The sequence below is a fragment of the Quercus robur genome, chromosome 6, assembly GCF_932294415.1.
Source record: "Quercus robur chromosome 6, dhQueRobu3.1, whole genome shotgun sequence".
Classification (NCBI taxonomy): Eukaryota; Viridiplantae; Streptophyta; class Magnoliopsida; order Fagales; family Fagaceae; genus Quercus; species Quercus robur.
Window position 1 is genome coordinate 7,609,924 of NC_065539.1, and position 26,817 is coordinate 7,636,740.

At 35.9% G+C, this 26,817-nt stretch overlaps 2 protein-coding genes across 2 annotated transcripts; both read right to left on the minus strand.

Annotated features, from left to right (window-relative positions):
- Positions 1-6,340: 6,340 nt before the first annotated feature.
- On the minus strand, positions 6,341-7,729 carry LOC126689806 (uncharacterized). The gene is made up of 2 exons (XM_050384986.1): positions 7,145-7,729; positions 6,341-7,078 (listed from the first exon to the last, which is right to left on the minus strand). Exons 1-2 carry the CDS (start codon positions 7,727-7,729, stop codon positions 6,341-6,343), a joined length of 1,323 nt encoding a protein of 440 aa, XP_050240943.1.
- A 2,141-nt stretch (positions 7,730-9,870) lies between these two features.
- On the minus strand, positions 9,871-21,857 carry LOC126732546 (succinate dehydrogenase [ubiquinone] flavoprotein subunit 1, mitochondrial). Its single transcript, XM_050435467.1, has 16 exons — positions 21,523-21,857; positions 20,462-20,629; positions 19,537-19,624; positions 18,927-19,073; positions 18,686-18,826; positions 18,090-18,175; positions 17,889-17,981; positions 17,719-17,782; positions 17,415-17,558; positions 16,923-17,110; positions 14,049-14,223; positions 13,793-13,963; positions 13,495-13,564; positions 13,283-13,403; positions 13,161-13,198; positions 9,871-10,305 (listed from the first exon to the last, which is right to left on the minus strand). Exons 1-16 carry the CDS (start codon positions 21,625-21,627, stop codon positions 10,203-10,205), a joined length of 1,902 nt encoding a protein of 633 aa, XP_050291424.1. The 5' UTR covers positions 21,628-21,857; the 3' UTR covers positions 9,871-10,202.
- Positions 21,858-26,817: the final 4,960 nt, after the last annotated feature.

A 26,817-nucleotide genomic window follows, 5' to 3' on the forward strand; every position in this document is an offset into this window, starting at 1 on the left:
TAGAGAATGGGTCAAAGAACTAGGTTCTAATAAGTTAGACAACGGCTAGTATTAAATTGTATGGCGGTCAAACACAAACCAAGGATGCTAATATCAATAAACTTTTAGTCCGAGGAGGTTAAACCTGTATATGATGATCACTCTAGAATATCATAATAGTTTAGATTGTTATATTGTTTTTTCTCCCCCTCTCTATGAAAAAGTCCTTCACCTTATATATCATCCTTTGAATAATCTTTACCCTCCACTTGTTGATCATCCGAAACTCTACTTGATTACTTGTCCCATCAGACACCCTCTCTAGCTTTCTGTGAGTTGCGGTAGTCAAAGTAACACTGTTCGGAGATCTTCTCCATATAAATGCAGTCAGAAAAGTAGCTACAGTGCATTTAATGTGGTGGTGATAGCCTTCTCTTAGATATTTTTAGGTTTTCTTTCTTCTCATGTGTCCGCGAAGTACATCTATGTCATTGAAGTTTCCTGGAAGATCACTTTAGTTGCTGGATTATATATTTTGAACTCTATTCATTAAGTCCGAGGAGGATGTACTCCTCGGACGACCCTTCATTTGCTCTGTGCTAATGGGACCTGGTCTGGGAATATCTTATAATTATTTGCTCTGCTCGGACCCATTTGTATCCTTGGATAAAGCCCAAGGCCCAATATACGATCTTGGGCCCTTACCTCTACAAATAACTTGTTACAATTATTTTTAATCAGTTTTTATATTTTATGTGGAGTCTCTTAATTTTTTCATCCAACAAAATGGTACTACCATACAATAAAATGAACACCCAAAAGAAGATATGGAGCCAAATATATTATTTTTATCAAGGTAGATGGGGAGGATCAACATTCTATTATATGTTCCTCAACTGTATTAAAGGCCAGCTTGATAAATAAATCATGAACACTCAAAGCAACAGCGCTTCAAACCATTATAGGAGAATTTTAGGATACACTTGGCTGATTCCGCTTGTCGTCGGATAATATCTTGTGTGAACTATGGTAATCATAAAGATTTTGGGATAACACTCGGTTTATATATATATGATAACTCATAAAACATTTTCTATTATTTTACTTATACAAAAATCCTTAATTTTTTTTACTATTCAAAATAACTATGTAAAAATAAATATTGAGGAACATATAATAGTATGGGTCATTTTATTAATTTTTCGTTCATTTAAAGTTTCAAATAGCGATTTAATAAAAAAATAAAAAAAAGAGTTTATGAAAAACAAACCAAAAGTCCAAAATCTACGCCAAAAAAAAAAAAAGGGAAGAAGGAAAGCAAATGGTTAAAGCACAAAAGGTGATTCAAAAAAGTCAACAATTGTTCAACAATAGGCATCGGAGAGAAAGGAGGTTAACAGTACGCATTCCATAGAGAGAGGGGCGAAGAGACTAATACCATTGGAAAAGATTTTATGTTGTGTGGAGTTTTGTGTAATTATCTGTTAAATATGTGATATTCTGAAAAATATTTTTCGTTTGTAACTAACAGAAAACATTTTCCACTCTATTGCTGTTTGTTTTCCGTTAACCACAAAAACCATTCTACATTTACTTGTATTTTCCACTGCATCAAATACCAAAAAAATGCAAAAAACATTTTCCAAAATATCCTTTTTTACTAAAACATACAGAGCCTAACTGTAGCTCATATGCTTCTGTTGAATTCCTGCCACTTCCCTTAAAGCATTTAGCCTGAAATTCTTTTTTGGTAAAGAAAGGAATTTAAAAGAACAACTAAACCGAAAACAAAAACTTAGGACACTCCCTGGAAAAAACCACACCAAGCCTATCAGCTCTAAACACACTTTCAACGTCCACAGGCGGACTTAAGAAAATAGAGGAAGGCCTATCCTGAGATGCACCCAACCTGGCAAGCTTATCAGCACTCCTATTCCCTTCACAGTAACAATGATTAAATCTGATTCGGTTAATACGGCCAGCCAACTGCTTACAATCATCCACCAAAGATGTGATTAAGCTGTTAGAGCAAACAGAGGAGGTAATGACATCTAAAACAGCTCTAGCATCCAGCTCTACTTGGACAGCGCTAAAATTACGCTCTACACATAAGGTTAAGCAATCACGCAGCCCCCATAGCTCAACTTGAAAACCGGTTGTAATGCCAATATTTCTTGCAAAACCCACAATCCAATTCCCTTCCTCATCCCGAATAACTCCCCCACCTCCTGCCAATCCGAGGTTACCTAAAGACGAGCCATCGGTGTTGAGCTTCACCCAACCACGAGTTGGCCTTTCCCACCTGATCTGTTTCACAATCCGAGTTGTTGCCACCTTTGGAAAATAAGCACAAAAGAAAAATTCCCTAGCCCTTTGGATTATATCCTTAGCCAGATTCGGATTAGCATTCTTCCTACTAAAAACCACCTGATTTCTATTATACCATATCAACCAGACTGCAAAAGGAAACGACACCTTCCAAGGAACCAAACACCTCGCATTCCCTCTCTCAATAGTACAATTTTCTGCCAGCCATGTATGTAAGCTCTAAGAAAAGAAAGTATTAATACAATAAGGAACTCCAATTTCATTCCAGGTTTGCATACTAATTGGATAGTCTCTTAACACATGGGAAATAGTTTCGACATCATTGTGGCACAAAGGGCAAACTAAATCCATATCCATCCCCCTAGCCACCAGGCGGTCTTTTACACCAATGCTATCATGGCAGCACTTCCAAAGGAAAGCATGAATTCTTGGCAATGTGTTAATAGTCTAGACCCACTTACCGTGAAATTGGCACGGCGGACCTAACTCAGCAGCATGTCTATAAGCACTCTTCATATCAAACTCCCCATCTCGAGAACCCATCCATATCAATCTATATTGACTCAGACTAGTCTGTGCAAAAGGGGTCACCTGAATTTCCTTCTTGCAGCATAGAGGAAGCTCAAAAGGAATTCTTTCCCAATTCCAGCCCACTGAAGTGACAAAATCTTTAACTTTATCTTCTTTGCTAGCTAGGGGCAGGGGTCCTTGAATTAAATGCCTCACTGGACCCTGGTTCAGCCATTTATCATTCCAAAAACTAAGATCGCTATTCCTCCCAGGCAGCCACCTAACACCTTTAAGGAAAACATTCTTCCCCTTCTTCATACCAGACCAGATTTTGGAGCATGGCAACTTATCACAACTTCTTGAGCGGACTCGTTGCTGGGTACAATACTTATTCTTTAATACTCTAGCCCAAAGCGACTCGCTCTTCGTATGGAACCTCCAGTTCAACTTAGATAATAAAGCAATGTTCCTGCCCTTAGCCGATTGCAGACCCAACCCTCCTTTCGCTTTAGGTCTCGTTATCTTATCCCAACCAACCTAATGAACTTTTTTGGCCTGTTCAGAAGTTCCCCAAAGGAAGTTTCTATTGATTCGATCAATGCCATCTAGGATTTTACTTGGTAAAGGAGCACATTGCATCACATAATTTGGTATGGTAGACGAAGAAACTTGAACCAAAACTGATCTTCCAGCAAGAGAGAGCATGTTTGCCTTCCAACCCAACAATTTCTGTTTAACCCTCTTAAGAACAAAGTTAAAATCCTGACTGGACAATCCTTGACTTTTGATAGGAAATCCAAGGTATTGCCCCAAATTGGGAGTAACCTGCATACCAAGAATGTCACTAAAAGATTCCCTTGTATCCCTATCAACATTGGGCGAAAAGAAAACTCTCGATTTTGCTTCACTCACCAGTTGCCCTGAGATTTCACAAAACTGATCTAGCACATCCCGAATAGTGGAGCAATTAATCAGGTCTGCTTTAGCAAACAGCACAATATCATCAGCAAAGAACAAGTGTGAAAAGGCCGGACCTCCTCTTGATGCCTTTACTGGTGTCCAACACTTAGCTTCACATTTTTCAGCAATAAGATGCCCAAGATAGTCCATGCAGAGGATAAAAAGGTAAGGAGAGAGGGGGTCTCCTTGCCTAATACCCCTTGATGGTCTAAACTCCTCAAGGCAACCCCCATTAAAAAGGATTGAAGTACTAACTGAAGTGACGCAGCTCATAATGATGTCGATAAGTCTACCCGGAATGTTAGCTCGATGCAGCGTATCTCTGATAAAACTCCACTCCAATTTATCGTAGGCTTTCTCGAGATCTATTTTGATTGCCATGTTCCCTACACTCCCCCTTTTCCTACTAATAGTGTGAATCAACTCCTGCATAATTATAACATTATCAGTCCTTTTTCTTCCTGGCACAAAAGCTGATTGAAATGGGGAAACAATCCCACTCAGGAAATGTCTTAATCTGGCCACAATTATCTTAGTAATCATTTTGTAGGCCGTGTTACAAAGGCTGATAGGCCTATAATTTCCAATAGTTTTAGGCCCTTGAATCTTTGGAATGAGGGCTATATTGGTCTTATTTAAATAGCCAGGCACTTTCCTATCCTCAAACACCTTTTTAATTTCTGCCTTCACTGAGTCTCCCACCACTAACCAATACTTCTGGAAGAAACCTGCATGTAACCCATCTGGCCCCGGAGCTTTGTAAGCTTTCAACGACCAAAGAGCGGCTTTAATCCCCTCATTCGTCACTTCACCATCCAAACTTCTTTTCTCCTCCTCAGACAGCCTGAGTTGCCACCTAGTTTGACTCGAGACATCCCAAGAGACCTGGCTTTGTGATGTGGTGTAGAGCTCCATAAAGCTTTTCCTAATGTGTTTCGTAACCTCTCTTTCATCTAACAACCAATCACCGACACTATTCTTAATCTCTTGAATCTTGTTTCTTTTCCTTCTCACTATGGCTGACATGTGGTAAAACGAAGTATTACGATCACCAAATACCATCCAATTTAATCTAGACTTTAAAGCCCATAGCTCTTCTTCTTGAGCAAGCACTAACTCCAGCTTCGAATGAAGCTTCTTTTCCAACTCAATGAGAGAAGGCGAGGGACGCGTAGCAATGGAACGCTAAATCCCATTCAACCTAGCCATCAGCTTCTTCATTTTACCAAAAATATTCCCGAAATGAGTCTTGTTCCAATGGTCCGCATTTATTGTAAACCTCTTAATAGCCTCTGGAAGAAGGGTTAAGTTACTCCAGGCATTTGAAACCACTGAAGGGAAAGAGGGGTCAGATGTCCAGAAGCTCTGAAACTTAAATGGCCTCTCCAAAACCAGCAAAGGCCTAGGCGTAGACTCCATCAAAATCGGACAATGATCAGAAAAACAGCGGGTAAGGTGCATGACCCTAGTTTCAGGGAACAAATTGTACCACCTCGGGTTAACAAAGAAACGATCAATCCTCTCCTATATCAGATCACTCACACCTCTGCGATTCGACCAAGTAAATCTTGGCCCCGAAAATCCCAGATCAATCATATTGCACCTGTCTGAGCACTCCTTAAATAGCAAAGACCTGTTAACACTGATACTCCTCCCACCAAACTTATCATTATCACAAAGAGGTTCGTTAAAATCCCCAGCAATAACCTAAGGAAGATTATGAGAATCCACTACACTACAAAGATTATTCCATAAGATAGCCCTTTTAGCCAGCCTAGGACTAGCATAAACAGCAGAAAAAATCCAAGAAAATTCAGAATTACGGACCTTGATAGAAACATGAATCTCCCGCTCTGTGCTAGCAAGCTGAAACACCTCCACCTTCTCCGAATTCCACAACACCCACAAACCTTCGGCACGCCCAATGATGTTTGTGTGAATTGCACCATCATACGGAAGTCTATCCGTAATTTCTTTGGCCCTTTCACCCCCTAGACGAGTCTCCATTATTACCAATAAAGCTGGATCATGCACTCGTGTCAGTTCCCGGACATGATTTTGAAAGTTGGGCTTCAGAACGCCCCTATTGTTCCACACAATAATATTCATGATGGGTGGCTGGATAAGGGACAAACACACATCAATCTGAGGTTGGATGCTCACATCCTTCCTCAAACTCCATCCCGTCTGCCTGAGCAACACATTTAGCCACCCCTTCCCGACCAAAAAACTTCGAAACACGCCCAACATTCCCACGATAAGATTGAGGGATCTGAAGCTCGGCTCGACCTCCAGCATAACTGCGAACCCCCTGTTGCTCCACCGGGTGCTCGAAGTCGGCGTTATCTCCGCATATTGCCTCTCTGATAACCTGCCCATCAGACCCACTCATGGCTCGGCGATCTCTACTAACAAGCTCACCACCACAATTTCTACTCAATTGCTCACCCATCTTGTTCTCTAGTGAAGTTGAGAATTGGAAATTTGGGTCAATGTTTGGCTTAGCAATATTTGTTAAAGAGAAAATAGGGTATAAAGAACCTCTGGCAGAGAAGACCTTTAGTCATGCGATACCCTTTTTGCCCCTTATAGACCCGTTGGCCTTAGTCTTCAGCATTTCTCCCTTACTAACATTATCACCAGCTTGGCCCACCCCTTCTGGCCCATTAGTCCTTTTCCCAATCACCACTAGGTCTGCCTTACGTTTCCCCTCTCTCTTTAGGCCCAGCCCATCCTCCATAGCCTTATTGTTAGGCCTGGAAAAGTCATTTGCCCGATTCGGAGAATTCACCCATTCTTGCTTAAGAGTCTTGCTGGCAGAAGTACTTCCAATATTTGGACCTTTTCTCCCACTCTTTTTCCTAGTGACCATTACCCATGGTCCGTAACTGTCTTCATCCATCGTACCAACACTACCAACCTGTACCGTGTCACCTTCTCCTTGTGCATGCGTGGGGACCACTCCTTCATGCGCCATGCATGTTGTCCTTTCTGCGTTACCCTGCGCACCCGTATCGGCCCTATCCATGTTACTTTGCACATCCGTATCGGCCTTCTCCTTAGGCGAGGTGGCTCTGAGTAAATACACACAGTCGTCTTTCCGGTGCCCAATCCGGCCACACGAGAAGCACAACTTATGAATGCCTTCATAACTGATTGGCTGATCCAGATCGCCAATGTTCACTGACGTGACTAACGGTTTCTCAACATCCACCTGAATACATAGCCTTGCATATCTTCCCCTTGCTTCTGTTGCTGTATGAGTATTGATCCTCAAAACATTTCCCACAGCTTTACCGATCTACTTAAGCACATCCATCTCATAATATTCGATAGGTAACTCTGTTAATCTAATCTAGACTACAACCGATGAGATATTGGCTGTTGATAGTTTAAAGTTAGGCTCCCATGGTCTAATGGAGAGAAAATGTTCTCCAATAAACCATGGACCCTTCTCCAACACCTCTGAGAAATCTTCCTTCAGCCCAAACCGGACAAGATAGAACTCCTTCCCCAAATCAATAATATCCATCCTCCCCGACGGTCTCCACATAGAAATAAGCCTAGCTTGCAAGAAATGAAACCCCACTAACCTGCCATAAACTTTCACAATCAAAGAGTTCACCCAAGGAGCTCTAATCCATTGTTTCACCTCTTTGGATAGCGTCACTGCTGCAACACCATTTCGCAGTTCAGCCACCTCTTCGTCTGAGTCCTCATTAGATTCCATATTCCCATTCAACTCAAAAGCCTGATTATAGGCTCCTGGAATTTCACCCATAAGTTTATCCTTGAAAGACAAACTATTCCTTCCGTATCTGTCTTGTCTAATAGCTTCCGCTTCCCTGCTAAAATTATAATCTGCGTGGTTCACGTCCTTGACCTTCTTATTACTCCGGGCTAGCTCAACTTCTTCTTCACTAGAGAGGAAACGGTCCTTAGGAACGCTCATGCTTGCTTTTATGAATTTTTAAATTTAAACTTCCACCTTCAAAGGCCTTTTAGCCTGAAATTCTAAACGTTGGTATAAATTTCCAAGCCATTCACCATTTTTCCAAGTATGTACTACTATTGTGCTAGTGACATTATTTTAGGGAGTACTGCTATATATATATATATTTTTTGAGGGGGGGGGGGGGGGGGCAGGGGGTTGGGTTTTACACCATTCAATATTTTTTTTTAATTGAATACAAATTTTAACAAATTCATCATTAGACTACATTATCTTCGCATATTCTTCATATTTGCAAGATTTCAAAGTAATTAAAGGTCAATAGCAATGTCATCAATAAATTATTTTAAATCAAGTTTTTGTAATTTAAAATAATGCATAAAAAATGAGTTTATAGATCGGATGGTAAATAAAATTAAATTGACATAAAAATTGGCATGAATATTAAGAACATATAGAACATGTAATTCAATGGTGATATTTTCAAATATAAATTGGCATAAATGCACTTTTAGTCCCTATATTTTGACTTTTTTTCATTTTGGTCCCTACATTTTTATTTTACCACTTTTAGTCCCTAAACCAATTAACGCGTGACATTTAAGTCCTTACCGTCATCCAACTAACAGAAAATACTGACGTGGCTGACGGCACAGTAAAATAATAATTAAAAAAAAAATCTATTTTGGCATTAAAAAATTGCCACGTTAGTGTCTAAATTTAAAAAAATTAATTTATTAATTTTAACTAAATGAAAAATTTTAAAAAAAAACTCGGGAAGAACATGATGAAAACAAGAACTCCAACCCAGATCAAAGAACTCAAGAACATAAACCTAAACACATAATTTTCTTTCCTGACCCGTGACTGCCCTTAAATCACAACCACAAATTCACTGGAATCTACCACAAACCATCAACTATCCACCACAAATCCAAAACAATAAACCCATCCACTACCCACACAAACCCATTGGAGCAAACTACCCCACCCAAATTTGATTAAAAAAAAAAAAAAAAAAAAAACTCAGCTAGTTCAGGCGCCATTCCTCTTCGATTTGAGAACGAAACCCATCACCAAACTCTAATCTGTAAACAAATCCCACCACCAAACTCCAATCTCAGCCACTGAAACCCACCACCAAACTTCAATCCAGCCACCAAAATTTTCCGATCTAGCCACCGAACAATCATGCAACCCATCACTGACCGACCCAAACTTTGATCTGTGCCATCACCAAAACTCCACCACAGACGCCGATCACCACAAACCCACACCCTCCACCACGCTGATCCACAAACTCAAACCTCCACCACGCCGATCCCCACAAACCCACGCCCTCCACCTCACCACGGCAAGTCGGCAACACCATATGTACAGAAACCCACAAAAAAAAAAAAAAAAATGCAAAAGAGAGAGACCCATTGATTTGAGAGAGAAGCTTGAGGCATATGGGTTTGGGTTTTGGGTTTAAGCAAAATCAAGAGATAAAGAGAGTTCAAGAAGGCTAAGCACCAAGATAGAGGGAGAAAGAAGAAAAAGAAGAAGAAAGAAAGAAGAAAAGGAAAGAATGGAGACGGAGAAACTAAGAGACTGACATGGGGAAGAAAGAAGAAAACCAAAAAGAAAAAGAAATCCCCAAGCACTATTGAGACGGGAGAGTTTCAAAGAGTTGAGATATGAGATTGTGGTGTTTTGATCTGTATTGGGCTTGATTTTTTGTTTTTAATTTTTTTCATTTAGTTAAAATTAATAAATTAATTTTTTTTAATTTAAATTCTGACGTGATAATTTTTTAATGCTAAAATAGATTTTTTTAATTATTATTTTATTGTACTGTCAGCCATGTCAGCATTTTCTGTTAGTTGGATGACGGTAAGGACTTAAATGTCATATGTTAATTGGTTTAGGGACTAAAAGTAATAAAAATAAAATAGAAGGACTAAAATAGAAATCGGGTCAAAATATAAGGATTAAAAGTGCATTTACACCACATAAATTTTATAACAAGTAATTAAGTGGTGTAATATTGCTTACAGTTACACCATATGTAACTTGACCTAACTCATATATATATATATATATATTTTTTTTTTTTTTTGAGAAAATGGAAGAAATGCTACATATACAACAATTTCACAGCTATTGAATTGGCAACTTATTATTAATTCTTATAGATCCACCACTCTACCATTAACAATTTGAGCCCTGTAAGATATTTAGAGCATACGATTGATTATCAACTTACAAGCAATAAATACCAAATTTTCATGGCATAAAATTCAAACCAGACTCCAAATGAATGGCTGGTATCACTCCAAGGCTAATAATGCAACAATTATCGTCAAAATGCTGTAACTACAACAATTTATTGTTCATCGCATCCATTTTATCTTGGGGGAATTATTGCATACTTGTAGAGAAACCATTAGCATAAAACCACCTTGCAGGTTTTTAGAGCAACTGTCTCAAATTAATATACACGAGCTTTAGGTGGGAATGTCTCAATCTCATCATCTAGCGTGTTCATGTGAACTGGCCTATAATCTAGCCGGACCTTTTCATTCTCCCAATACCTGCAAACCAAAAATGAAAACAACTCATAAAATAAAATAATTTCAAGCGGAGCGGAATATATAATTACAAATTATTGCTATCAAAATTAGAATGATAATAGCAATTCTTCAACACTTGACACAATTTTGATTGTTGTGGATGTAGCAGACAGTGGCAAGACTACAAGAATTGGTTGCAAACAGTAAACAGGAGATAATGTAGATTCATGGCCAATAAGTATATTGAATTGGAATGATTGATGAATCTAGATGTCGATGAACAAGGAATTTTTTCTACCAAACCTAATTTGCTGGGTTGAGAAAATCTAGAAATGCCTCCCCAAAGAATTGACAAGGTGGGGGGTGTTCTGGCTCAGCAGTTTTTGCGGGTCGATTGTATGTATTAGAAAAATAATTCATCAAGAGAAATCATCAAAGGAATAGTCAGTTACATATTATCATCAACTAACAGAAAATCCATTTTTTATGTTTTTTTTTGGGGGGCCGGGGGGAGAGGGGGGGGGGGGGGGTGTGGGTTGGGAAAATAATAAGTAAAATATAAGTGCATATATGTAGAGTTTTTCCATTAATTTGCTATGAAGGAATAAACAATAAAGAACCAAAAAAGAATAGGATAAAAACCTTTCACATGATATTGTCATGATTCTCTAAGTGAATTCTTTGAAAAGAAAAATTGCATGTTGTAAAAACAATCTTGATTTATGCCATAATTATTTAGACATAAAATATAATGAAAAAAATGTGTATTTTTTTAATTCCCAAAAAAAAAAAAAAAAAAAAAAGCATAAAAAGTCCAGAGACTAGTATAGGTCTCTACTACTCCATGCAAATCCCAACTCGGTAGACTCTGACCACTTCCAGTGGGGAAGATTAATTGGCTACTAGTAACAACAATCCCACCCTTGATTCCTACTGACAACAAGGGAGAGAGATATATGCACCACTTTGAGAAGAAGAGAGGGTGATTTTTGGGAGAAGGGGAAGCAGCAATGTGATCTCACAGTGAAAGAAAATGAAATGTGAAAGCGAAAGAACAGGGGGTTGGGTTAAGTAGGGGTTGATTGGGCATGGGCAACCTCACCATATAAAAACATCCATTTCTATATAAGTAGGCAGGTTACGTTGGGTTAGAGCAGGCTAATTCAACTTGCACGCTGAACTGACCAGCACATTTAGGGTTTAAATATGACCAACCCGCACCAAATATTGTTGTAAACTCACACAGGTTGGCACGGTGCAGAGCAGGTTGTTGCACAACCATAATATTGTTTGGCTTGCCATGGTTTTATCCCCCTATTGAGCATTCATTCAGAAGCTGTAATGTTTTCACTTTTCAGGTCATTTTTCTAGCAGTTGTATAGCTAGTGTTTGATATTTCAAGTAATTATAAGTAAAGAACTCTAAAAGATGAGGATGCACATAATAATATAAAGGAAAAATTACATTTTAAACCGTATAATTTAGGGTGTAACAAATTAAACCTTGAAGTTTCAAAAAGTAACAACTTAAACCTTATAATTTCAAAAGTAAAACATTAAACCTCAGTCCGTTCTTTTTTTGATAAGTAAGGAATTTTATTGAAAAGAACTAGCGCCACCCAGTACACTAAGATGTGTACTTAGATGGCAGACCAAGAGAAGTTACAACTTACAACAACCAATAAGTTCAAACAAAGTAGTACGCAAATGGCATGTTATACCTTATAGCTTTTGTGTTTAAGGTTTAATATAGGTTGAGGTTTTAGTTTGTTACTTTTTTTCAAACTTTAGGATTTCATTTGTTACTTTATTAAACTTCAAGGTTTAATTTGTTTCATTCTCTATACTATTGGGTTTAAAATGAATTTTCCTCTAATATAAAAAAGCATTTATAATTTCAGCCAAAATAAATAAATTGCTTGCACCTTCATTACTTATCAACCTCAAATGAGAAAAGCCGGGACTTTTAAAGCCATGAACAAATGATCAGGACTAGAAATAAGTTGACATGGTCTGGATTATTTCCAACACCACAAAATACGAAACTTTTTTTTTTCTTTTCTGTTTTTATGATAATTTTTATTGATATGGAGAAGAGAACAAATAATTTAAACATATAAGGCTATAGCTCACAACACCTGCCACTTCTTTATATAATCTAGAGTAGCTGCCTTCCCCTAGGTTCAAATGCAATTTTGATTGACTCAAAGCTAAGCTTGCTCATAAGCACATTCTTCCAAACAAACCAATACTACAACTGCTATATGGCAATGGAGCATCCCTCATTATAATTAATTAAACCTCAATTACCATTCTTCCCTTTCTCTTTATCGACCATTTTACCCCTATGTTGAGGGCCCTTTGGGTACTGAAAGATTCTCCTTTCGTTCCTGTCAAATCATCCCACTTTTGAGAAAATAAAAAATGGGCCCAAAGGTGGGATTTTATCCCACCAAATCTGCTCTTTTCCCTCTTCAGACTCCCACACAAGAGACAGACATTATTCCATCCTACTTTCTCCTTTCCCTCTGATCTTTTCCCAATCAGTGTGAGACATAATAGCCCAGCTAGTTCAGGTATAAATACACAACCATCATTATGCAGGTTACTATGGATATATACTCAAAACTAAAATGCTAAACTTGCAGTAGGCTACCATGACACCACGCACCAACCAAAACAAACCACCCAACCCACATTTATGGTTCAGGATATGTGTTAGTAATCCAACAGAAGTCTGCCACTATCATAAGGGACTTAATTGTGACATTACACACCACAGAAAAAGCTTGATTTCTAGGTCAACCCCAATGACAATGGCAACCTATAATTTCAAATCAATGCTACTCTTTCAGAAGTGCTGAGAAGATAACTTACCCCAATGTGTGTTTCATCCAGTTCTCATCATCTCTTTTCTGCAAAACCAGAGAAACTTATCTCATTACACAGAAAAGTACTATGAAAGGGAAAACATTAACTTCAAAAGAAACAAGACTAACCGTAAAATCTTCACGTGCATGTGCCCCTCTACTCTCTTTCCTGGCTTCAGCAGAATGCATTGTGATACAAGCATTTATCAAAAGATTTTCTAACTCTATAGTCTCTATCAAATCAGAGTTCCTGTAAAAAATTTATAATTTAAGCTCATTAAAAAAAAATGTGAATTCACATGAAACATTTTATCATTAAGTTCATTGTCCCCAAAATTTACCATATCAAACTCCGGTCCTTCAATTTAACATCATGAAAGCTCTCCGATGCCTTGTCAATCAACTGACAACCTGCAGAAACAACAAAGAGAGGAGAAGATGGTCAAGATGCTCTTTATTTGGGCTGATTAAAAGGTGTAACAGTAGTATCAGTTTCCAACCCTGTAAAGATTCCTACAAGGAAAACTCGGTTTATGTCATGGATGATGTCAAGTCTTGACTTCAAGCTACCGAATTCAGGTTAAACTATGTACTAGAAACAGAAAAACAAAGAGAAAACTACAACTTGCAAAAAAGTACCTTCTTCTAATGTTTCCTGTGTACGGAACACAGCAGCATTATTTTGCATTATTCGTTGCATATTCAACCGAATATTTGAAGTTGGTATTGAGCCATTTGAATTCCTTATTTTGTCCAGCCATGCAATAGTCTTCTCACCAGCATCCTTCTCCAAAGGTTTTTGTTTCCCCCCTACTCAATTTCAAGTGGAGGTATCTTTAGTTTCTCATACAGATTTCATAATCAAGTCTCCAAAGTAATTGTAAAATAAACTTGCCTGGTCTCTGAACTTCTGCAACTCTATTTGCACATGCTCGTCCAAAAACAACAATGTCAAGGAGGGAATTTGCACCAAGTCGATTGGCACCATGAACTGATGCACATGCTGCCTCACCAGCAGCCATTAATCCAGGAACTACAGCATCCGGATCATCACCTTTAATTGTAACTACCTGAGGAACAAAGGCATGCCAGTAAGAAACAAGCAGATTTGCACAAAAGAACTACAAAGTAGGCTATATGATGATTTCTAATTAAGGTGTCAAAAAAAAAATATCAATGAATACTAGACAATATTGTTTATTAGTGGCTGATTTTAAGAATCAAAATTAACATTTAAACCACTATACTTACACATTATATGTTCCAACTTTGTTTATCATTTTTTAGCAAAGAAATGTCAACTGAAAGTGAAAAAGAATGGAGCCTCACAATTTCTCACTATACCAGAATTTATTTTGTTTGTTATGCCTTGGGTCAGCTCTAGCTAAATTGGCACCACTGCCTTCTCCTATAAGAATGCGTGGAGGTTGAGCTTATGAGTTCAAACCCCATTGGTGCATGCACAAGTGTTAGGAACCCCCACCATATCCAAGTAGAATAGAAAGGATTGAGTTAGTTAAAGTTTAGCACATTTTAATTAGAGTTTAACACACGTGACACATTAATCACATGGGCTAATTAATTAGAGCACATGTTGAATAAGTAGGCCTTGAATTGTATAAACAGTTGCATGTAATCTCCTATGGGGATATCTTGAATTATAACCAATTTGTTGCTTATTGCATTTCTCTTTCTCTATTCTGTGTCTTTCTCTCTTAACAATTCTTTGGAGGGTGACAACCTCGAATTTAGTCAAAACTTATGCAATTCCCATTGGGAACCATTGGGTTCTTGACAATAAGGTGTTTTTTTTTTTTTTTTTTTTAATACGTAATAAGTATTCCATTAAAACAAAATGAATAAGCAAAGGGTTTTACCCTAGTGCTCACAATGTGCAAACTTGCCTTTCTAAAATAAATAAATAATTAAAAAAAAGTGATTAGTTATTGGAGGAATCTGAGAGGGATTGTAGGGAAAGGTATGATACGGTGTCTATGGGATAAAGGCAATAGCACAGCTTTTCCTTTTTTGGTGGTTTTGGGGGGGGATTGGGTGGGGAAGTTCCTATGTTGTTGGGTTTCAAGAAAGCGGTATTGCATAAGTGATCACAGATCACAGAAACTTCTGACAAGCTAGTGCTAGGCTTGATTAAATCATCTAAGGTGTTTGTTTTTCTTCAGTTGGAAAACACATTGCTATATCCACAATGGAATGCATATTGCTACATCCTAGGGTGAGACCACTCTATAAATATCTCAAATCATGTACTTGGGTTCATCAATATATTTTGGGTCAAATGCACTAAGACCCCCTAAACTTTGGAGTTGTTACACTTACCCACCCCCCCAAATTTAGTACATGGACTTCAGCATTGTGCCAAATAGCCCAATCTGTTAGTGTGCCATCTAAAACCTAATGTTGCTTTCAATTTTAGAAAGGCAAAGTAAAGGTTTTGGATATGCATGACACCTTCAACCAAAAAAAAAAAAAACCACTGCCGAGGTTTCAAAATCAACCATCCAACCGCTTATGTCAGCTTCAGCCACCAGAAAAAGACCCAGCCTCTAACCCACCGCTAGCCCAAATTGTGATCTCTATTATCCAAATCCTATGGCCATGACAGTCTTGAAGCAAGAAAGAGAAAAGAACTTAAGGAGTCAAGAAGTGGGAGGCCACCACCAATGATGGTGATGGAGACGACTGTCAATGTCAAAGTTGGGAAAGGAAGGAATGCTTAAGGAGATTTGGTCAGGGGTTTCCTATATAGAGATGGAGAAGAACTGGGTGTACTTTATTTGCTTGTTTGGTTGGAAAGAAGGTGAAGTATTATAAGTGTAAACAGCTTTCTGGGTTTTGTCATTTTAATTGCTAAATTATGGAATAATTTCACCTTAACCATGGCAAATAATTGTTTAAGGTTTGATAAGTGTTTTTTTTTATTTAATATTCTTTAAACCCAAAATAAAAAACTTAATAAGAGAAATTTAGTTTATTTTATTTTCCTGTAATTTCTTAGAAATTAACAGGTGGATCATTAGTGAAATGCACCCTTTCTTGAATATGTCCTGCAATTTCTTAGAAATTTCAATTTACCTTTTTGTAACTGATTGGATATTACTGATTGGAATTGAAATGCACCCTTTCTTGAATATGACCTTGTGCACTTACTGTTTGAAAAAGTTATTACGTGAAAAAATGAGTTATTGATCGGATAGATTATGCCTGACTCAAAGAAAAAGAAAAAGAAAGGAGAGCCACCATCAGCAGTGGCTCTGATGATGGATTGTGGCAGTGGCGGGTTGGTCATGGCGGCCAAGTGAGCAAAGCATTCAGCCATGGCTAAAGACTTAGGTGAGTGAAGAAGAAGAAAGTCAAACAAAAGAGAGAGATCTGAGTGTGGGATGTTAGATTTTGAATGGCACACTAACAGAAGGAGCTATGCTGAATTACATGTACTAAATTGGTGCAAATAAAAGATGAGGGGGTGTAAGTGCAACAATCTCAAATTTCAGGGGGTCTTACTGCACTTTATCTGTATAATTGTTTGTGTGTGTGTGAGAGAGAGAATCACCTGAACAGAGTTCATTTATATGTAATATTGAGTACCAATAAATCAGCAAATAATATTAGTTACATTTGGACCATACAGATTATAAGCCATAGAGCTAAGTTAGTTTCAAAAGGAATACATCAAATATGAAAATCAATTTTTAGAGTATGATGATTAATTTAAGAGGGCCTACTTTACATGAATTGCTCTAAATCATACCTCGCCATGGTAATTGGTGGGAATTCCGCCCATGTTATAGTGCACAGTAGGTAAAACAGGGATGGGCTCCTTTGTAACATCAACACCAGCAAAAATGGCAGCAGTTTCAGAGATACCAGGAAGTCTCTCCTTCAGTACTTCTGGAGGTAAATGATTCAAGTGGAGATAGATATGGTCCTTCAAAGGTCCTGTAGAAGATTAAATTATAGTTATAAGGAAACATAAAACAAAACAGAAAATTTTTAAATTGCAGATATGTGGATTTTACAATATATGACTTATGACTGCACACAAACAGTATGTATACATCCTACATGGATGTTAATTGTGAATAGTTATTAATCATTAATTTCATTGGGCAATGGCCATAATAAATACTTTGCACAAATTGTAGCATAGATCTACCATTTAACAACATTAAGACCTAAGTCTTCCATTACTGGACAACAAGGCCACCAGGATGAAAAATATTTTTCTAGGAGCATGTCATACCTACACCACGACCCTCCCGAATTTCCATAGTCATAGATCTCGAAACAACATCTCGTGATGCAAGATCTTTTGCTGTAGGGGCATATCGTTCCATGAAACGCTCACCTTCACTGTTCCTAAGAATACCACCTTCACCACGGGATCCTACAAGTTGCAAATGAAAGTGCCAAAACATTATTAAAAAATGATTAATTTTAAATTAAATAAGATTAACACAGTTAAAATCATAAAGGGTCAGAAAACTAAACTGAGTATTCAACCAAAAGCAATAATAGATCACCAAAATAACCCAAAAAGTACCAACCTTCAGTGATGAGGCAACCAGCACCATATATACCTGTTGGGTGAAACTGCACAAATTCTAAATCCTGCAGGAGGAATATATCATCAGAAAACATAGATACATATAACGATATATAGTATAAAAGGCAAGTTAATATATAAAGCCAATATTGGAGAAGCAACAAAATAAACCTCAAGTGGGAGCCCAGCACGTGCAACCATGGCATTGCCATCTCCCGTACATGTATGAGCCGAGGTTGCAGAAAAGTATGCTCTACCGTAACCCTGGGAGAAACATGACATATATCAATATTTTTGCTTAAAACAAATTAAGATGATCTTAATTGAAAAATCCCCAGCCAGGAAATAAAAAATTTACAACATTTATAGTACCCCTGTAGCCAGAATTGTGGAAGCAGCACGGAACCGATGTAATGTCCCATCCTCCATATTTAATGCGATTACCCCCTGGCAGCTACCTACAACATCAAGAATCAAATAACCTTCCCATACAATCAACAAACCTTCTCTACCACCTGGGATCCAATGGAGCCAACTCCCCCCCCCCCCCCCCCCCCAACAAAAAAAAGAAAGAAAAGAAAAGTAACTCTTGAATGTTAGGTGGCTGAACATATTGCCACGGGAAAACACATGCAAAATTCAAAGAGCCATTGAGATGCATAGATTAAACAAAGTACAGATACAAAGTTATCCTCAGGTAATACCAAACAACCCCATGAAGAATATTCACCAACTAGGATGTATTGACTTGGGAAACCTAGTGTGGCGAGCATGAGTGTGTTACAAATAAATATATGTATGTTGTGATTGTAGGAATGAGAAAAGCTTATAACACCAGCAACATTTATGAAACCAACAAGATATGATGATATTGCAAGGAATAATATAAACTTAGTTAGATGATTGTATTGGCATTTTCAACCAGCTCCAGGACAGTGTAAAGCAAGAGTTATCATGCAATAACTTACCGTCACTGTTCATTATTAGATCCAAAGCAAAATACTCCACAAAAAATTGGGTATTATGTTTCATAGCCTGGCCATAGAGAGTATGCAATAAAGCATGTCCAGTTCGGTCAGCAGCACATGCACAACGATATGCCTGTCCACCTATAACAATAGAAAACAAGAGAAGCCAAAATCAGACAACTTTAAACACAATCCACAAGAAAGACTCAAATTCCAAACATGGATGGCAGCAGCATCTTACCTTTTCCAAAATTAAGGCTTTGACCACCAAATGCACGCTGATATATTCTTCCATCTTCAGTTCGAGAAAATGGTAACCCATAATTCTCAAGCTCAATCACAGCTTTTGGTGCCTCCCTACACATATATTGAATGGCATCCTGATCACCTGCATAAAATGCAATACCATTGCATGTTAAAAATATAACTAGAACAGACCTATAATAAATAGTTATAAATTTTGCAATGGGTGTGTCAGTGCATGACACTGTATGTCGATATTTCCAATAAGAGCATGTGACCTCAACCATTCAGAACCCACATAGCCTCCTTGCATAAAAAACTTCAATTTTGGCTCTCTTTGAGGTAAACACACCATTAAATAGAGCAAGCAGTACATGCATAACAGGAAAACACAAGGCGTGGCTCTGGGAAGACACATTACTGTAAAAGGTGCCTAGATATGTAAAAACACACTAAACCAAATGTGGATGAAGCTAATACAAGCAATACAGGATCTCCATGCTCCTTGGAATTCATATAAGAAAGTAATTTGCAACAAACATCCAATCTGGATATTAAATAAGAGCACTGCAAATAAAATGAAAGATATGTCTAGTTTAACAACATACCAAGCCAATCACTTCCCTTTACTGTGTCATACATGTGCCATCTCCAGTCATCTTCAGACATGTTGCCTAATGCAGCATTTATACCACCCTATGCAGAATTCAAATATCACAGTTAAGCAAAGGATCCAAGCCATTGACAGAAATTTAACATTGAGTCAATGAAGAGAGACGCATTAGTACGCAGTTGATGAAAAAAGCAGGAAAACCAGACTTGGATCATTGATGCGGACACGAGATGAAGTTATGAACAGTGAAAATGACAGAAATAAATAATAGTCACCATTCAACTAGGTAAAGTGAAGAATTCATAATCGTCAGCTTCAAATGCCCCAGATATAATGAAAGGAAACCAAATAATGGAATCATAATGGCCCAGGTCAATGTGGATAAAAGCAACTTTTTTTATCTTTTGGAAAGCAATTATATGGACAAAATTTATCAATTAGTTTATCACAATAAACACATAAGACCAGCCAAACACTAAATACTACATGCTTCCTATAATGCAATGAATATAAAAATCAAACATAATGTGAAATCATTAAAATGGCATTTGGTAGACCAAATACAGGCTACATACAGGCTTATATTATAAGTAACTTGAAGTAATCCTTTATAATCATCAATGGGTCATTCAAAAATAAGAGTCATGATTGTATGACTGAGAACATGCCAGTTACCAAATATGGTAGAACATGCAAACAACCTCCCAAATCATACATGTCAATGACCATCTTATCCTACAATTATTACTCATAATGAAATTTAAAATGAAGCAAAGACAGAAAATGTCCGATGCCATGAACAGGTTTAAAACCACACAACTGAACCAAAATACCAGTGTAATAATACAAAGACATACTATTTACAATCTACACGAACCATAGTTGGTAAAACATTTACAAAAAAATATAACATCTCATACCTGAGCGGCAACAGTGTGTGAACGAGTAGGGAAGAGCTTTGTAATGCAGGCTGTATTGAATCCATGCTCCGAAAGCCCTATGGCTGCTCTTAGCCCAGCACCACCAGCTCCTACAACTACCGCATCATATGTATGATCAACTACTGTGTACGAGGAGCGTCCCCCAGTCTGCCACAAACAAAATCCATGCCTTATAACTACTTGCAATCAAATCAATGCTAAAAATACAGCAGTGAACCCAAAAATAAAATTATATATATATATATAATACAGAACCTATGAAGATGAAGCTACAGTAATTAGACTAAAGGACAGCGTTTTTATCCCCGTGATGTTATTTTCCACAACGTGCATCATTTAATCTCATCACTGTAGCTCCATCTTCATAGGCTGTGTGTATGTGTGTGTGTGTGTATATATATTGGTAAGGCACATAGAGCGTGCTATTAAAGACATAGAATTGAAATATATATATATATATATATTTGATTGATTGGTAAGGCACGCATGAAGCGAACTATTGATGACATATAATTGAAATGAAAGGAATAAAAGCAAAAAAGCATAGACATTGAATAACGCAAAACAAAATAAGCTAATATAATTTGGCCACAACAAAAAATCAGAGTTTGTAGGTAGTAGCGTTTGCTTCACGCAGTTGAGAGGAATTAAATAACGATAATTCGGAAAATAAAAAATTGAACTAATCCAGCTAGCTGTATTGAGCTCGGTTCGGTGGATATTAATAGTGTGTGTTTGGAGTTTCAAACAGTGGAAAAATCAAAGATAAAAATAAGCATAGATTCTCTCATTTTCCTACAAGTTCTCAGCAACCGATCAGGGAGAAATTATTTTTAAAATCAAACAATTCAAAAACACTATCGATCACGGAAAGAAGCACAAAAATCTATCGGAATCCAAAAAATTCAAAAAATGAAAAACTAATCGGATAAAGAACTTAGCTCAATCATCCAAAAGGTTACGATACAGAATCAGAGAGATCGTGAAGAGCATAAAACCTAAAACTAAGTGCGAGAGAGATAGAGAGAAAGAGATCGCACCGAGTCAGTGGAGAAAAAGCGTGAAATGTGAGATCTGAGAGAGTCATTGAGGGGCGATCTTCTGGAAGAAGAGACGCGAAGTCCTCGGGAAACGCACCGCCACATCTCGGGTCTATAATATATAGCTAGCTAGCTAGCTTGAGGCTATATCCGGCTGTGTTTGGTTACTTTTTTTTCTTTATCTCCCTCTGCTCTAGGGGTTTTATCCGAGGGGGTTTTTGCTGAATTGGCTTGGCGGAGTAGCTGTGGAGGCGAAATGTGAGGGAGTTCAAGTTGATAGTCGGAGGTAGCTAACGGGATGATTAATTAAAAGATGATGCATGTGATGGGAATAACTGTTATGACTGCCCCTAATCTTGGATTCTATCTACGGAAATTGCCACTATTTATGTTTTTTTTTTTTTTTTTAATAGCAAATAACAGTAGGTGTCGTTGGACTAAACTTAGTTACATACTTTAAGCAATATTCCTTAAATAGTCTTTTTAAAATTTAGCTATGCTATTTAATTAAAATATATATTTCTATTTTATAAGAAAAAATCCACATAACATAATTTTTTAAAAAAAAATTTTAAGAAATAGGACCTTAGTATTATATCTAAGTTTTGTCCGATTTCGTTAAGGAGTATTATAGGGCATTTGTTAATAAATTATTTCATGAGCACTTTTATAAGAAATATAAAAAATTATAAAAATAAATAAATAATTTTTTTCTTTTTTATAAAACAATTTTAAAAATTTTCTTTAAACCAACAACTTTAAGGTATTTATTAACTTTTTTTAAATAAGAATTTATGACCTGAGTTTTCTTTTTCTTTTTTGGGTGAAATTTGAGGCCGTTGACCATCGCCTTTTTCTTTTCTTTTTTCTTTTGTGAGTAAAAGTCTATAGTAATTTCATTAATCCATAATTAGCTTATACAACGAGGAAGTTAAAAGATAGACATTTTTTAAGTCACCTCTATCAACTTTACTTTCTCACCTGATGTTTGTTGTGGCTTGAGTTGATTTTGCACAAGAGATTCATCCTCACACTAAAAAATACTCAACCTCAATATCGAACATCACATCGTCAAAAAATGATAATGATTCAGTGAATGCATATTTACATAAACTCAAAGAAAGCATGAATAAATTAAAGGTTGTGGGAGTTATTATTGACAATGAAGAAATGCCTTCTGTCCAACAATATAGTACTCAAGGGATTACAAAGAGTACAATGTTTTTTGTCCAACAATATGCACAATGTGTGATAGACCGACTTTTGATGAGTTACATGTCCTACTTTAGGCAAAGAAGAAACATATTAGAATTTAGAAATGCCAATGAGTATCCCAAGTAATGTCATAGCAATTTTTGTTGCAACAAATAGCAAAAGCCCTTACTCAACCCTTTGCACAATTCTACCTAAACCAAAGAGGTGAAAAAGGACGTGGTAGAAACCAAGCAAAGAGATCATGGAGGTAGACTCAACAACTCATATCAGTCATCTTAGACTACTCATCAAACAAATAAATGTCACTCTCAATCTTGGTTTAATAATTCTAACAAGAGAACATGTCAAATTTGTGACAAATTTGGGCACTTAGCTTTGGATATCTTCCACCATATTGTAATAGGGTCTAGTTAGTTCAATTTGAACAAATATACATAAAATAAGAGACAGAGTTTGAATCATATTCAATGTTAGCTTAAGCCGCTTAACAATATAGGCAACCGCCTAAGCCTCCCCATATCCCAAAAATAAGGGCCCCTCTTTTCATCAATAAAATATATTATATTTATATACCTTACAAAATGCACATTTTAATGAAAATTCTCCCACATAGAAACAAATTTAGAGCTTTTCTATTAACCAATAAAATACATTGTCTATAAAAACCAGTAGGTGAAAAGACAAAAATTAAGGCCTATTTCTCAAAACAAATAATGTGAATAGACATTTTCTACTTTATCTTTTTTCTTTTTCTTTTTTATAATCTTTTTTCCTTGAGTACTTTTACCTCTTTTCTAGTTAGTATGAGTTATCAGTTATCACTTATTACATCAATTATTCACATCATATTAACAAAGCATCACTTATTACATCAATTATTCACATCATATTAGCAAAGCCCCCCACGTGACACTTAGTTGTTTACTTTAAATTTAAATTTTTTGTATTTCAACTTAATACACCTAATATGGTATGCCTAATTAGTTTTTTTGCTAAAAGAGTGCTAAAGTATACTTGTACTTTAAAAAAGCCCCCTACGTGACACTTAGTTGTTTACTTTAAATTTAAATTTTTTGTATTTCAACTTAATACACCTAATATGGTATGCCTAATTAGTTTTTTTGCTGAAAGAGTGCTAAAGTATACTTGTACTTTAAAAAAGTGAGAAAAAAGTAAAAAAAAACGTGAGTAGACTAGCCGTGTTATAAATAAAAAATAAAATGTTAACAGATTTGAATACAAAAAAATTAATTATTTTGCATTTCAAAACACAATAAAAATATTTTTTAAATGAAGAAAAAATTGACACCAAAAGTTAAATAATCTAATTTAATTAATATTTATATATAAAAGACCCTATTAAAGTTGTCGCCTTAGACCCTAAATACATTGAGCCCGCCTTGGTTTTATCTATATCCAAAGGAAACCAATTGTTGCATTAGCCTAATGGTAAAGAGTAATATTGCCATAAATTTCAAATTCTATCTAGTGTAGAGTATTAAAAAAAAAGAAAAGATTAATCAATATACTCATTGAAAGTCTCACCAAACATGATAGTTGGACGATATATGCTTTACCTTTGAAAGTAAACTAGATAGGGGAAATTATCATTTACTCCCAGAGTACCATAAATGCGTACTCCCTCATCTCACATGAATGGTGGGTCTCACTAATTAAATTCATGGTGAGACTCACCATTCATGTGAGAGGAGGGAATACGTATTTATGGTATTCCGAGAGTACCTAATAATTTTCCACTAGATAGATACTACTTTGACTTGGATATGATTATATGAAAAATCAAGTATATACTTTGTTCAGGTTTAAAAATATACTTTATTCCATTTTGTTAGTCATCTATTCTATTTTTTATTGTCCTAAAATATAATCATATTAAAGCTGTTGATGAACACAGTATTGTTAAATTCCCAACTTACCATTTTATGCTTTATTTGACAATCAATACACACCTTTTGCTAAAATTTATATTAATGATTATTGGTATTTTAAAAAATTATTATTGTAAAAAATAAATAAATGATAATTTTGAAAACTTGTATATTTTTATTTAAAAGATAACAAATTTATGGTGATTCTTAAAAAGATGGAGGTTGTAAATAAGACTAACAAACATATGAAGAATATTTGCTTGATTAACAAACAAATTACTAATTGATTAACTTTTATGTCGGTAAGATTGGAGTTCAAGCCCATTGATTAAAAAAAAATGTCATAGTTACAAACTATTTTACAATCATTAATAATTAGCTACAAATAAGTGAAAAAATGATGCTAGTGATAGACTAAAATAAAAATTAGTATTAATTGGTCACAACAACAAATTGTAAAAATATTGCAAAATAATTTGTAACTATAATATTATTCTAGAAAAATAATGCTACAGTTACAAATCGCTTGAGTGTAACTTTTTCCATTGTTTAAAGTCTCACTTAACTACTACAAGAGTTAGGCCTTTTTGTAGTAGTACTTTAGGTTAAGTAATTTGTTTGACCTTGATGAAAGTGTAATTAAGTGTGTATTTAACGTTAGTTTGTTTCTTAAAAAAAAAAAAATAGCATATTTCTATAAAAAAAAAAACATCATGATTGACTTATTGATGACATAATTAGGTTTTGATTCTAGAACCCCGGGGGATGGATGCATTTCAAATCTCTCAAAAATTAGACAATAGTCAACGTCTGAACAGTTCTATTAATACCCATGAAAGTTAGGTTGGCGTTTTAGAGCCCAAGTGAAGCCACGCATAACTCATGAGCTAGAATGGTGGTCACGAAGAATAAGGAAACCAACAGCGCTACGTCAACTTACGACTGGTGCGAAGAGGAAACACGCTGGCTTTCTTTTTAGCCTCTACGGATATGATGGAGACGCTAGCCAAGTGGCCACTAATCCCACCACTAATGGCCCAGTCCCATAAAGGGTTAGGCCCAAAAGTCACTTTGGGTGCAAGAAAAAGTGCGGAGTTTTCGTGGAGAATTTAATGTTAAGAAAAAATAAATTATTTTTGGAAAAAAAAAATCGTTTCAAATTCATGAAATAAAAAATGAGAGAATGTTATTTCAACTATAATAGAAATAGAGGAAAAAGAATAGTGTACATTATAATTTTCAAATAATATGGAAATATTATTCATATTCCATTATATATATATATATATATACATACATATATGAGTTGGGTTCAAGTTACACATGGTGTAACTCTAAGTAATGTTATACCACTCATTAACTTGTTATAAAATTCATATTTTGAAAATGTCACTGTTGAATTATATATTCTATATGTTCTTTGCATTCATGCTAATTTTCATGCCAATTGCATGTTATTTACCATTCGATTCATAAACTCATCTTTTATGTATTATTTTAAACTATAAATACTTGGATTTAAACAATTAATTGATGACATGGTTATTAATCTTTGATCACCTTAAAATATTGCAACTATTTAGAATATACAAAGATATTATAATCTAATGGTGGATTTGTCAAAATTCACATCAAATTAAAAAAATATTAAATGGTGTAACATTACTTAGAGTTATACCAAGTGTAACTTGAATCTAACCCATATATATATATATATATATATATATAGAAGAAAGTTGCAAACTTTATTAAGAAACATAAGCCAAATTTGCTTGAAATATAGATGCGTGATGGGATATTTTTCATAAACCTGTGACATGAATAATATGCATAGCAATATTATGAGTAATAGAATTTCCTTCATATCGAACATGAGAAAAGTTATTAAGAAACATAAGCCAAATTTGCTTGAAATATAGATGCGTGATGGGTTATTTTTCATAAACCTGTGACATGAATAACATGCATAGCAATATTGTGAGTAATAGAATTTCCTTCATATCAAACATGAGAAAAGTTAAAACTACATAAAGACTTTGTTAATATTTTTGCATCTCATATCATAAGACCAAAGGAGGCAAATGAAGGGGATTAATCACTAACTAATAATCACCTTCAATTATTGCAGAAGAAATCTCAATTTCTAAAGCAAATTTTAGTACTCTCATTGCTGTCCTCGCTTCAACTTCAA

Coding starts and splice junctions, on each gene's coding strand:
- LOC126689806 (XM_050384986.1), bottom strand. CDS start 7,729: ATGAGCGTTCCTAAGGACCGTTTCCTCTCTAGTGAAGAAGAAGTTGAG. Junction 7,079..7,144: donor CAACAGCCAATATCTCATCG/GTTGTAGTCTAG, acceptor GTGCTTAAGTAG/ATCGGTAAAGCTGTGGGAAA.
- LOC126732546 (XM_050435467.1), bottom strand. CDS start 21,627: ATGTGGCGGTGCGTTTCCCGAGGACTTCGCGTCTCTTCTTCCAGAAGA. Junction 17,783..17,888: donor GTGCTGGGCTCCCACTTGAG/GTTTATTTTGTT, acceptor TTCCTCCTGCAG/GATTTAGAATTTGTGCAGTT. Junction 13,565..13,792: donor ACAGGAAACATTAGAAGAAG/GTACTTTTTTGC, acceptor TTGTTTCTGCAG/GTTGTCAGTTGATTGACAAG.